Source organism: Xenopus tropicalis, chromosome 2 (genome assembly GCF_000004195.4).
Source record: "Xenopus tropicalis strain Nigerian chromosome 2, UCB_Xtro_10.0, whole genome shotgun sequence".
In the NCBI taxonomy this organism is placed as follows: domain Eukaryota; kingdom Metazoa; phylum Chordata; class Amphibia; order Anura; family Pipidae; genus Xenopus; species Xenopus tropicalis.
The window spans coordinates 95,634,190-95,647,697 of record NC_030678.2 but is presented as its reverse complement, the minus strand read 5'-3'; the positions used below and the strand labels follow the sequence as shown (position 1 = coordinate 95,647,697).

Here is a 13,508-nt window from a genome sequence, read left to right as displayed (position 1 = left end):
CACTTATTTATTGTACAGCACTGTGGAATATATTAGGGTCTGATATTACACTCATAGTTATTTTAGATCTGCTTATTCAGTTCTTTTAAAAATGTTGTTGGACATTAAAGCTATTACTATTTATCTAACAGCTATTTAATCACATCAATGTGCTATTGTTTTAATGGAGACTAGTATTGCACATATTGTTCGTGTTGTTCCTTTGGGCTATATAAGATGTACTGTACTAGATGAAGAGTTCCTGTCAATTTGGATTCCCTACTTTTCACTTCATAGGATGTGAAATTGGTCACAGGCTTCTCCTAGCTATGATGAGTGTTTGCATTAGGTTCAAAGACATACCAGTTTGAGCCAGCAGTGCTCTCTGAAATTCAATCAGGACCCAATAATTGATGGCTCCCTGTGGGTGATCTCTAATCATCCCGTGGATTTGTGGTCTTCCTTGATCTCTATATGTAGAGAGATCCATATATATTTCAAACCATTATCTCCCTTCCTGCATATAGTTATCAAATATATGCATTCCTCAGTATAGATTATTTGTGCATAGAGACCATGAGATGCATGTTGATTCAAGCATCAAGGAGGTTAACCTATTTGATCTTATGTAGAATAACAAATGCAAGAGAGTTGAGTATTGATGTATTTAATCATTATTTCTCCTATTAAATTCGTCCTCAGCACAAAGACAAATTTAAAAATATATTTTCCCCATCGTGCCTTCCCACTACTTTTAAAATTTCAATCTGTTTGTATATTAAAAAGCTTTCCGACTCTGGTAGCTACAAGGCTAAACTTTAATAAAGTGACATTTAAATAAGATCATGAAGGCAGCATTTCTTTTTAAAGAATTTCCAGGGGCTCTGACAGAAAGGTAGGTGGCTTTCTGGCTCGGAGTACCAAAATCTGTGTAGGAGAACAACTAAACCACAATCATATGCATTTTAACATTTACAGAACGGTCATTGAAGATGCAGATATTATGCCGGTGCTGCTGATTCTTCTTCTTATTACTGTATATACTCGAGTATAAGCCTAGATTTTCGGCACCCAAAATGTGCTGAAAAAGTCACCCTCGGCTTATACTCGAGTCGGGTCCCTCTGTACTTTGTGGCCACCCACAACCAGACCCTCCAGTGCCCTGGCCTGCTCCAAAATGCATGTTCATCTACCATCCTCACCTGTCCCATTCTGCACTAGACATTGCACTTTATATTCTATATAAACTATATATAGTTTTGAAGGATTTTAACTCTGTGTTTTAGCTTGGTTGCTGATTGAGCTAAGGGGGTAGTACCCTTAAGGTATCATTGTTGATACCATATTGTTTTTGTTGACCCTCTTCTTCACTTACAGAGCTAGTTTATTGTTTTTCTGTGAAATAAATATTTAAAAACATATACCCCACTGATGCCTCATTTAATGTAATTTTCTTAGTATTTATTTTGATTATTGAAACTTAGCAGTAGCTGCTGCATTTCCCACCCTAGGCTTATACTCGAGTCAATACGTTTTTCCAGTTTTCTTAGGTTAAATTAGGTACCTCGGCTTATATTCGGATCGGCTTATACTCGAGTATATACGGTATTTGTTTTTTTAGTGTCGCTACTCACTGCTCATGCAACGTTGCTATCACTGTCAAACAGAATTGCAAATATTATCTTTTTCCCCATAAGACCTTTTTTCATTGCAGAAGAATGAAGTAGAAACTTTAGTTTTAGACACTTTGCTTTTCCAGATGTACATCTTCGCAGAGTAGACCTTCATCCTCAACTCACTCATCTCCTGCTCCTCAACAAATGACAACACAGGGCACATAACACACACAAGCAATAAGCATTAGACATGCCAACAACTCAATAGCTGAAGAAGCAGTAGAACAGTAGAGGTACATACTATAATATAGTACAACAGGATCTGTTAAAGCACAAGAGGGAAAACAGGGCACAAGGTGAAAGCAAAAGCCATGCTCTAATTTTTCTTTGATCAGCAAACCCACAGGCTGACATCAATTAACACTCGATTTGTTGTGTGGTAAAAAGCATGTTCATTAAAGTGCTTGCATCCAAACACCATCCTGTGCCCTTTCTGTCTCTTCTTATGAATCTACTGACAGTGGGGAACCTTGGACCTGCTGCCACATGGGGCCTTGCAGTATCTCTAGGGTTTCCACTTCAGGTTGTATCAATAAGCGCACCAGATTTGATGCAATTGTAGCATAGCAAGGCTGCAGTCCCAGTGGAATTAGGGCAAACACTACTGCGTTATGGGTAAAAACATGTCAATTTGCATACAAAATGATAAAACATGAAAAGCATTGTGGGAAATGGTATCCTGGCTGGAAGAGAGCCAATACATTGTAAAGAGAAATGAAAGTAAAAAGAGAAAGGAATTGAAGACAGATGGAAGCTGCTTTCAATTGCTTCAACAAATAACTTTAGAAACATTAAAAATGTTTAACGAATGTATATTGAACATTTTCTCAGAATCACATTTTCATTCAATATCCCAAAACAGAGTTTTTGTTCTTTAATTAGAAGCAGCAATGCATAAATGTCTGTACAAAGAAATGAAATAAACATCTATGTATCCCTAGTGACAGCAGGGCCCATTGTAATGTGTCATAACCTAAACATTTCATTTACTTATTGTGTAGCATGTTTTTCAGAGTCTATTTTGTTCCACACACACCCCACCAGAATGTCTTTATACATGCAAAACCAATCTTGTTTGAGTGCCACCGAGAGCCTTTTAGATTGGTTCTATCGCTTAAACCAAGAACGTCTTTAAATTGACTGCCTTGAATTAATCTGCATGCAAGATTATTTTAGAACAAATCTAGTTATAAAGAGATACAAGAGCCTTCTAATTAAAAGGGAGAAAATTATAAAATGCAATCTAAATAGAAAACTTTTGTCAAAAAATCTATTTGGAAATATAGCTGGTCATTGTGCACCTTCCTTTCCTTACATTGCCTTTCTGTGACAATGTCTATTCTCTCCCATAGATAGATAAAACAGAAGATAAATCTTTGGAGGAGCGCGGGCGAATCCTTATTTCATTAAAGTACAGCTCCCAAAAGTCAGGATTGCTGGTAGGCATCATAAGATGCGCTCATCTGGCTGCAATGGATGCAAATGGGTACTCCGATCCCTATGTAAAAACGTAAGTAGCATTTCATTAAATGCTTTTTGAAGTGTTGATTTTTGCAGTAGCCACTATAAGTATATGAAATACCTGCCTCTAGCATCTGGAGCTTAACTAACTCATTGCATGAAACTTCAAACACTGTTCTTATTGGGAAGCTACCATTATTTATGGAACAGTCATTTTCTTGCTCATTGTATGGCTTAGATACCATGTTAAATAGATGGCAACATATGCATCTCCTGAGAGTAAAAATTGTCGCAAGTGTTGAAAAGGGAAGCGCACAGTGATACCAGCAGAGTAGTTTAATTAGGCTCTCTTTAAATAATAGTCCACAAGTGCGAGCTCTGCTTAACAATCTGTAATGCGTTAAACCAAAGTGACAATGTGTGGCAATGGAACTCAAACAAGCACAGATCCGTGACACTGCCTTTATTTACTGGTAATTGGAACTCGGGAGAATTATTGTTTTATCAGACACCCACAGGGAAATCTGACTTATTCCAAATAATGGAAACACATGGAAAGTAGGAACAGTCCTCTCTGTATCCAACAGAACCTTCTACAGTGCAATTACTATAGAGACCAAGAACAAACCGATGCACACTGAATGACTGAAGAGACACAGGATTGTGTTGAATACATACTTAAGAATGTGTTCATTTGATACTCTAACTTTTTATATTTTTGTATTTGCAAGTCAGTATTAACAGATCTCTTTTTGGCTTTTTGCATTGGACTATCATAAAGTGCACTGAAGAAAGTTATCATTTCATAATTAATACATAGTAATTAATAACAACCCCAGGGTGCCACTTTCATTATACATCTTATGTAGGCTTTCATGCTATTGGCTCCACAGCTAGCTAGTTTAACAATAATACACTACTTCAGTCTTCATCCTGGTCAACCATTTTAAATAAATAATACTGAGAGACAAACTTTGTTTTGACGTTGCATGGTGCACCATGGCACAAACTTTATTTTGATGAAAAAGGTATGATAATGACCTATTTAAATGGAGGGACATGGTTGGATATGGTGTGCTATCTAATGGATAGCACATTTGGATCAGTGACCCAAACCAGTGGCTCATAAGTGAAATGTTGCACACCAACCCCTTTGATGATGCTCCCAGTAGCCATTGGGCAGTAGGTGGTCATTTTTACATTTTTGGCTAAGAAGCAAGTTTTGGAAGCACAGAGACACAGTTTTACTCCAAGCTGAGCCTCTTGCATGCCAGCAGTTCACATGGGGCTATTATATAGCCAAGCACAGTCCTTATTTTTCATGCTTGTGTGGCTCACCAACATCTGAGTGTGGCTCAGGTTGGAAAACCCTGACTCTATGGGCAAGCAAATACAGTACTTCATGACACTGTGATGCTAACAATCTTGTGAATATACTAGGTATATAGTAATTGGTCCTGCAAGCTATGTGTCATAGAGAGGGGTAAGAATGCGTGCTTAAAATGTTTATGGTGGAAGTCATTCTTTTCCCTTTATATGACAAGTAGTTACGTAAGGCAAAATGTTCAGTCCGGAGATATGTGCAGTAGGAAAATAGCTTTTTTTTTCTAGGAAAAGTGTGCTGCCCCACCCGTGTACTCCCCACCATTTGTCAACTGTGGAACCAACTAGCACAGGGCAGGTAGTTTGAAGAGAAAGACAAAGTCCATGAATAAAGAATTAGTTTTCTGGTGCTTCACATCTATGTTGTGGGTCTTTCCACATACAGTACAACTTGCATCTTCCACCCAAACTGTTGGTCCTCATACCGCCCTTCTTTTCATCAGAAGAACATGTTCTTAACAATTGTTAATGAAGTTGGATCATCTTTTGTTTTCAAAAATATTAGAAATGAATTCTAAACAATCTCATCATATGTCTATTTCTATCAACCTTTTTCAAGGGACCTAATTTACTATTATAGGCACCAGTGTAGTTGTTCTGAGTAACCAGTCTCGTAAAAGTTAGTAAAATTGCTCCTAGAGGTAGCCTAAAAGTTTTGTGGTTGAGTGATACATAGTTAAGCAGCAGTTTTCATAACTGAGCATGCACAGTAGCTTGTAGCAAATATCATTTTAAAACCTTATGTTTTTCTGAGACATAAAAGTAATTTTTATAATAGAGTAATAGGCAATGTATAAAAGCCTGCAGGATCTTCATGGCTGGTACTAAGGAAAGTATTTAATCATGTTGGAAGTTCTGTCTCCATATATTTGATTTTAAAAAATGATGTTTGCAATCTCGAAGAAGCTGAAATCCACTCTGTCATTTTACATAACATTTCACCAGATAAAAGAAAATAATATCTAAAAATCCCATTTCAGCCTTTCAATTGATTTTTCATGCAGGGAAAATATGTTTAGCAAAGGTCATATGCAGTAAAATTTGATGCAAGCCCTTTCCATGAGCCCTCCAAAAAAGAACAGAGAGTCATTAATAATATGGCTTCTTGTTTGTTTCTGCTGGAGATCCAAAATGGCCTGGCAGTTTGAGAATAACAAAGAGACAGCCGGCTCAGCAAAGCATTTCAGTAATGGGAAAAGAGCTGTAAGAGGCTTAATCAGCAAATGGCCCATTAAAATATAATATAAAATGTACAAAACTTTACATTAGCAAACCCTTATGTACTGCTGCTCTCATATAGCCATTGAAAGCTAAGTATGGGGACAGAGGTTTAGAAGCTACAGGGCCTTTTACCTTTTAAAGCTGTTACCAATTATGTGTGTGTGCCAGACAAAATAGAGGTTACTCTACTGCCAGATTGCACTATAACATTGATTTTAAACCCTTCTGTAAATGTAAAAATACAGTGACACTTATATAAGATATAAAGGACAGAAAATCTGACTGCTGTGATTGCATGAATGTATGCTACCCTGCGAGATCTTTTTGCAAAACCACCAGGTATGTGAATCCTTGAATAATAACTATATTTGCATATATTATACGGAAGAGCTGGAAGCAAGCAGGGAAGACTGTGGATATGAATATATGGGTTTGCATGAACAATTAACTCACATTTACCATTAAAATGGCATATGAAATTGTATGCAGAAGGGAAATAGTTTTTATGTAGTAAAGAATATGTGCTGTGAAGTGTGCACTGAAACACATAAACACGCGCCATAGGGTGTATGGTGATTCGAAAATAAACCAGCCTAATTCCACTTCTTTATTCATTTCTGTGAATTTAGAAAATAGCTATTTCCTTGTCAAGATTATCCCTGCAGGAAGCATAGTTATCTCTCCATAGCCATAGCATTGCTGCCATACCTTTGTAAATCCTGTAGAAATGAACTATGTCCCACCCTCTCTCCTCTGACTTTAAGACCTCTGAGATGAGACTATGGTTTCTGAACTTATAATGGGTAGGTTGGAGTTCTGGCTCTGCAGCACTAATGAATGGTGCTAAAGAAGTCTTTTAGAAATCCTTTCCTCTAAATATGGCTGCCTAAGATTCACCTGGTACCTGCCTTACCCATACAATGCACCACCCCAGCCGCGGTGTTAAATTGGAAGCTAGTCACTTACCATAACTACTTGAAGCCTGCTTTTCTACAGAAATTAAATACTAGTATAATCATTGTAACAATTAAAATAATCAAAATCTGAATGCCTTTCTGCTTTTTTAAAATAATGTTCTTTCTGTCCAAATAATTCATATTGGCAGAATGCTTTTTTTCCCTGATTGCTAATAATACCACCGTGATTCTGTAATATCAGAGGCAAAATGAAGATAATTGCAAGTGAATACAAAAGATCCTTGCCTTTTGTCAGGGCTTCTTGAGTCAGTAGGGATACGGAATGGATAATTATACATCACAGCCCTATTAAAGTCATACAGCAAACAAGTCTCTCAGAGGTTTCTCAGCCTGAATTCCACAGTACTGATTAATAGCTCTGGCTCTAATTACTTTCCAAGAGGGACAGAAATCATTTTCCTTTCAACTTTAAAACTGGTAATTGTTGGATATCAAAACTTCTTTAAAAAAAAAAAGCATAACACCTTTAACCAACGAGGTAACTGCAAAATGCGATGCCAATCTATGTTAAAGTCTGTGAGGCCTGGCTCGGTAGAGCAAGTAATGCTACTAAATAAATGACTATACGCCATTTTTGTATTTGTATAGTTTTTCTATAGAGTCTCCCTTTGTTTCCACTAATGGATAAATGTGTAGGTATTACTCATTGTATAAGCACAATGTACTGGTTCCCCTTTTTGTTGTCATCAATAATTTTGGATACAAACAAAAGTAATAGTGCCACTAGGTTTTGGCAAGAGTCTTATATCCAGCTACTGTTTAGTAATAATTACAGAACTTCAGCTTTATGTCCCTCCTCATATCCTTTATGCTCTTACACAGAGAAATGAAGCGGCTGCTGGGAAATCATATTTTGGGGTGTATTTATTACCACTGGAGGCAAACATCACTAGTGATGTTGCCATAGCAATCAATCACCAATTAAATTTGAATGGTCACCTAAAAGTTAGAACACAAAAGCGAAGATGTGATTGGTTGCCATGGGCAACATCACAGGTGAGTTTGTCTACAATGTTCATTAATACACCCCTATCTGTTAGGATGATGCAATAGAAAGTGGAATATCATGCTTAGTGCTTACTCACTTCCTGCAGTTCCTGACCCACTAACTCCAAGATTTCAGTGTAAAGTATACTTCCGGCTGAAAAATAGGTTTAGGATTACAATTTCTGTGTAATTAGTCAATCAAACCCTACGTTGCTGTTTGATACAAGAAAAACATTAATAAAAGGCTGTTTTTCATCCTTTTTGGTACCATAAATCAATTAGATTTTATGACTATTAATTTGTACATATTAGAAGAAGGTAAACACTTTGCTCAGTTTTTGTTCTGGCGCCATGCTTGGCGTAACTTTAAATAAAATAATTACAGCTGAGATTTTCTGGTTCATTGAAATGGAATGAAAAATAATGAAGCTGAAATTACTTTCACACAAAGTTAACCTATTAAATGCAATCTCCTCATCATAGGGATTCCCTTTATACACGGTTGGCTGTTCTACATTACACTCTTACGTCTTTATTGATTTTGCAACCCAGCTGGGATTACCTCTGTGTGTCATACCTCAAGCAGTTCATGCTCAGTGAATCTGATGCACAAATAATTCATTATTTAGAAGAATGTGGGTGATTCCTGGTAATTGTACTATTTGCTCTACAGATGGACATAGTAACATAGTAAGTTAGGTTGAAAAAAGACGTACGTCCATCGTGTTCAACCATAATGCCTATATATAACCTGCCTATCTACTAGTTGATCCAGAGGAAGGCAAAAACCCCATCTGAAGCCTAAATGTTATAAAAATATTCTAAAACAAAATTAAAATTTGTTGTGGTGGATTTTTGATATGAACTTCTCCCTTGTACCGAATGTGGGAAACGGCAATATTTCTAATTGCAATAGAAGTGACATTTTTAAAGTTGGTTTCTGGGACTGATAGTGGGGCAATTAGGTTTTGTGATGAACTGTGAAGGGAGGAAGCTTAGTTTTGCTTTCTACTTCTTAGTACCTATATGTAACAGGCCTTCTTCACCCATAAGTCATAAGGCATATTTATCAGACAAGAGAAATACAAGGTCATGGATTTATTTATTTATTTACAAGATATTGTAAATAAAGAAATAAGTTCATAATAGTTAGCATTACCAACTGGCAGGATTTATGTAGAGTTTGCCACATATAGTCCATGTGTAGCCAAGCCACAGATAAGCTGGTATATTGCAGTCCTTAATGTTATTGTCCTTTCAGGTCACACAAATTCAATGGGGCTGGTGGCCCAAAAAGAGTTAAAAAGTACATTCTAGGAGGACTGTTGGTCTCTGGGCCTTTCTTCATTACGGAAACATAGTTCCTTTTCCCTAGGGTGTTTTAAAATTCCAATAATGTGGATCAGGGACCCCTTATCGCAGTTCCTTCCCAGTCCCCTCACTGCCAACCCCCTCTTAGAACATAATTCTTAACATTGTTATCCCACACTCCTCCATACAGAAAAAAATGCAATTTAATCCCTTTGCCTGCTAACCTTGCTGGCATGTAGGTGTGAAGCAGCAGACATTTGCAGGGCATAATTAGGGGCCCATTTACTAAACAATTTTGAGATATATTTGTTTTGTTTCTAAATTATAGAACAATTTTGTAGTTTTCAGTACATTTCCACCAAAAAACGTATTTTGCACGAAGAATACGAACATTCCGGAATTCGTTAACACTTTGGTTACATTTTCATTGGGACTATATTTTTGCCAGGTTTAATCTGTCGAGTACCATTGAGTCCTATGGAAGGCTTCCAAAGCCAGCAATGGAAGGCATCAAAGCCAGAACTGTTTTCGTGGCCGAACTTTACAGCCCTAAAATTTAGTGACTTTCGGAACGCAATTGCGATATTTTTGTACCAACGATAAAAGCATTGGTGAGAAATTTTAGAACTACAGAAATTATCGTGATTAATTCTTGGGGTTTTAGAAAGTTTAGTATACAAATCACGAAAAATGTAAGCTTTTACCTGTATATCCTGTAACACGTGGAACTGAATTACCCACCTAAAATTAAGTTATATTGTAAATCCCAGATAACTAAGAATAGCATAGATGTCCCACAACAGTATAATCAGAATGGTTCTGCGTAGTTAAATCAACATTATACCAACATGTAATTATGAGTGGGATCAATAATGGAGGTTTTACACAAAATAAATAATTTCTAATATACCATTACCATCTACATATATCTGGGGTGAAAGTGATGCTTTCACTCCTTGAGGTGGCTAATGTAGCAAAAAGGCAAATAATTATCCATTTCTGGCATACAGTGTGCACTGCAGAGTAGAAAATGAAAGCCCAGGATTGGTCAAAAAAGCAAAAGACCTGATTGTCTAAACAACCTGATTGAACTAAACAACTGGATTTATTGAGAAATAAAAACTTCTGAAACCTTTTTTTAACCTTTACAATGGCATATGATGTCTTAACACATACACCAAGGCATCTGAAATTGTTACAAAAAGTGATAATAAAAGTAAAGTATAATGCAAATGAAATTGCGGCACTCAATTTATCACTGTCAATGAGATGAAAAATTATAAAAATAATTGCAGAGACCCCAGACATCAGGGAAGCCATCTCTCTCAGTCTTTACAGTATATCTCTCCCCTATAGTTAAACAGCAATTCCTTGGAGCAGATTTCCTCCAGTACTCTAAGGTAGACCTGACTGTTTTGTTACAGGATAGTTAGGCAAGGTCATTGCTTGCAGAAGAATGCTTCAGTGCTTTACTGTTTTATACTATATGTGATTAATAAGGGATAGCATGTACAGCATGTAAATCTAAAGTATAAGAAAGAGCAGCAAGATATGCTACACCAGACAACAGTCTCAGTGCAATGCTAAATTATTTTGCAGTAATGTGAATGGAATAAACAATGCTTTGTTTTGCTTTTATATTCTGCCTTACAATAGAACAAATCCATCTATGCAAAACTTTATTATGGAGGAAGGAACTGTTATATCTTTTACTAACAACTGTGATGTACATCTATCTGGGTTGGGGGGGTACAAGCATGTGTCATGTGGTTTACTACCTGATAGACATTGTAATGCACATTATAATAGATACACAATTTACAGGGAGAAGACAGGTATCACAAAACATATTGCCTACATTCTTTTCCTTCCCCTGTTCCCCTGTGTTAATGCTAAAGTATCTTTTGGGACTTTATAAACTATGCTGGCTGTACCCTTTCTACTGATATATTAACTGTGTAGGCTTTATGGGTTTCGTTTATATAATTCATTAAACTTCCTGCTGATTGAAACCCAGGACATTTCAAATAGTGCACCTTGTTATATCCAATCACATCTATGCTTGCCCCCTGCCCCAAAACTAGTCCCTATTTCTGGTATCCATTACTGGATCTTTGTGTTAGATCTGTGCCACAATATATAAACTTGTTAGTAATTCGGTACATTCGTAATTCGATACAGCGTAATATTTGATTTGATTTCATGCTTTCAGGAGGGTTTTCTTTATTATATTTGTTTTTTATGTTTGAATGCTCTGTCCCAGAACTTATCATACAACTTTCTTATACAGAAGAGCTGGTCTCTGTGGAACTACATTATCACTTTGGAATAATACACAAGAGGAAATAATGTTTCTCTCAAGTCTAACTTTAAAAATAATTGTAGATGTCAATTTTTGTATGAAATGACATCAATCATTTAGCTGAAAATCTTTAAAAATGCCACAAATGTCAAGAGAAGCTCTCCTAGGAGCGACTCACTGTTACAGAGCCTGTCATGAGATAAATGATGCCTTGTATCTTCCTGACACATAACTGATTTGGTGTGACTGTTTTATAAACATTTAAAATGCTTAGCAAATATACATATCTATTTTGTAACTTATGAGTTGAAATAATGTTACTTAGTTACTCAAAGGGGGCCTGTCATCCAGACAAAAAAATCTGTATAATAAAATTCCTTTTCAAATTAAACATAAAACCCAGATTATTTTTCATTAAAATATACCTGTTATAAATGTATTTATTATCTGTCAGTCATATTGCCTGCCTCGCCTCTAAGCCTCAGGCGTAGAGGCAGCCGTCAGTTACTTTCACTTTCCATTCAGCATTTCCTAGATGTCACTGAACTCTTCACATCCGCCTCCCTCTTAACAGTCTAAATTTGTGTATCCTGGGCATCAGGTCCCCCATTGTGGCACATAAACAAGATTTTGGGGCGATACAAAACTTGCGTTAATGACAGTGCCCATAAAATGGCAGCTGCCTGCTTGCTGTGATTGTGTAATTACAAGACTAAAGGAGACTAGATTTATATCATTTATATAGTATAAATTAAGTTTATTTTGCTTAACAAATACAGTAGAAAAGAATTTGGAATTATTTGTTAGGGTGACAGGTCCACTTTAACTAAGATAACTAAGTGAACATATTTAGAGGGAACATCCTTCCAATTTTATTTCTTGCAAGATAAAAGGAAATATAATTCTAAGCAACTTTCCTCTGTATAGTAATTACAAGTTTTTGAAAGTTATTTGTAAATGTAATAATATTTGTATGAATATGTATATAGTATATCCTTACTGCTTGTAGCAATTGCTGACCTAGCCAGTAACACTTATAGCAGACTGAAAGTAGCCCCAGGGGAACCCACTGAAATTATTTGTACAGATAGGTAATATACAGTAGTTGAACATAAATATCAACATACTATGTATAAAAATACAGTCAAGATAAGTGATAAGAGTTTACACGCAAAGCAAAGGGGTTTCCTGCCACCCACAGCTTACAATCCAATTGGTTGGTAGAAGCCTTGACAGCAGAGACCTTAAACCTCACACAGTATTGCACAAATGTTTTATGGGCACTTCTACTTTTAACTCATAACAATATTACAAGTTCAGAGCAAAATATTTCCTAATAACCATCCTGCCACAGTCCAAGTATTATTCTGGACAAAAAATAACTGTTCCGCCATTGCACCATAGTTATTCAGCCAAATGAATCACCAGCCTGATCATCAACATCATTGTTTATTCTTTAGGGATCTGTCAAAATCCCCAGTTGTGGTTGCTATGTTGTTTTAATTGTCTATACCAACATTTAAATAATTTAACAGGAAAAAAGCTGTGCCATATACCGTAAAAGCCATGAGAACCTTACTAAATAAAGACTATGTGCCCTTAAAGATACTGAGATTTTACTCGCTGACAATATGTGAAAGATAATTACACATTCATTCCGGAAATTTGCAGTCCTTATCACCTGCTGAGTGCTACGCTTTTTTTTCAAGTCAAACATGTTATATAAATATTTATGACCTATGAACAGAAAACCGTTTATAAGCAAGCCTTTAGCAGCTGCCTGTGATCGAGATCCATGTTTCCCAAAATGCTTTAGCAAAAATGAGTTATTATAGCAGCCGTGTCTCATGGATTCCAGGATTCTTTTCACCAGAAAAGTGAGACAGAAATAATACCCTGTCAAGATAATAAAGACTGTAGTTACTATATCACACCGGTGTCCATAATATAATATTGTTAAAGAGACAATATACCCCCTTGTTCAACATCATTTCAACAAGTATTGTGCCATACTTTTTTCCATCATGCAGGGGGGTTTATCTGTGCACAGGTCATCTAATTATCTACCTTGCAAGGAGCGACCATGGAGTAGCTTCCATAACAAAAACCAAAGATTCTTTTGTAATGATAAGAATAGGAAAAAAGTGTGTTCCACACAAGCCCCATTCATTGCTCTTGTGTTGAGAAAAAGGTATACTACCCCATTAAGAG

The 13,508-nt window shown here is 36.4% G+C and overlaps 1 protein-coding gene across 1 annotated transcript in view; it reads left to right on the top strand.

Moving 5' to 3' along the window:
- The window catches only part of doc2b (double C2-like domains, beta), a 279,826-nt gene that overhangs the window by 234,394 nt on the left and 31,924 nt on the right, over positions 1-13,508 (top strand). Inside the window, exon 6 of the mRNA XM_002934344.5 lies at positions 3,008-3,165. Within this exon, the coding sequence (XP_002934390.1) occupies positions 3,008-3,165 (158 nt within the window). The remainder of the gene's footprint in view (positions 1-3,007; positions 3,166-13,508) is intronic.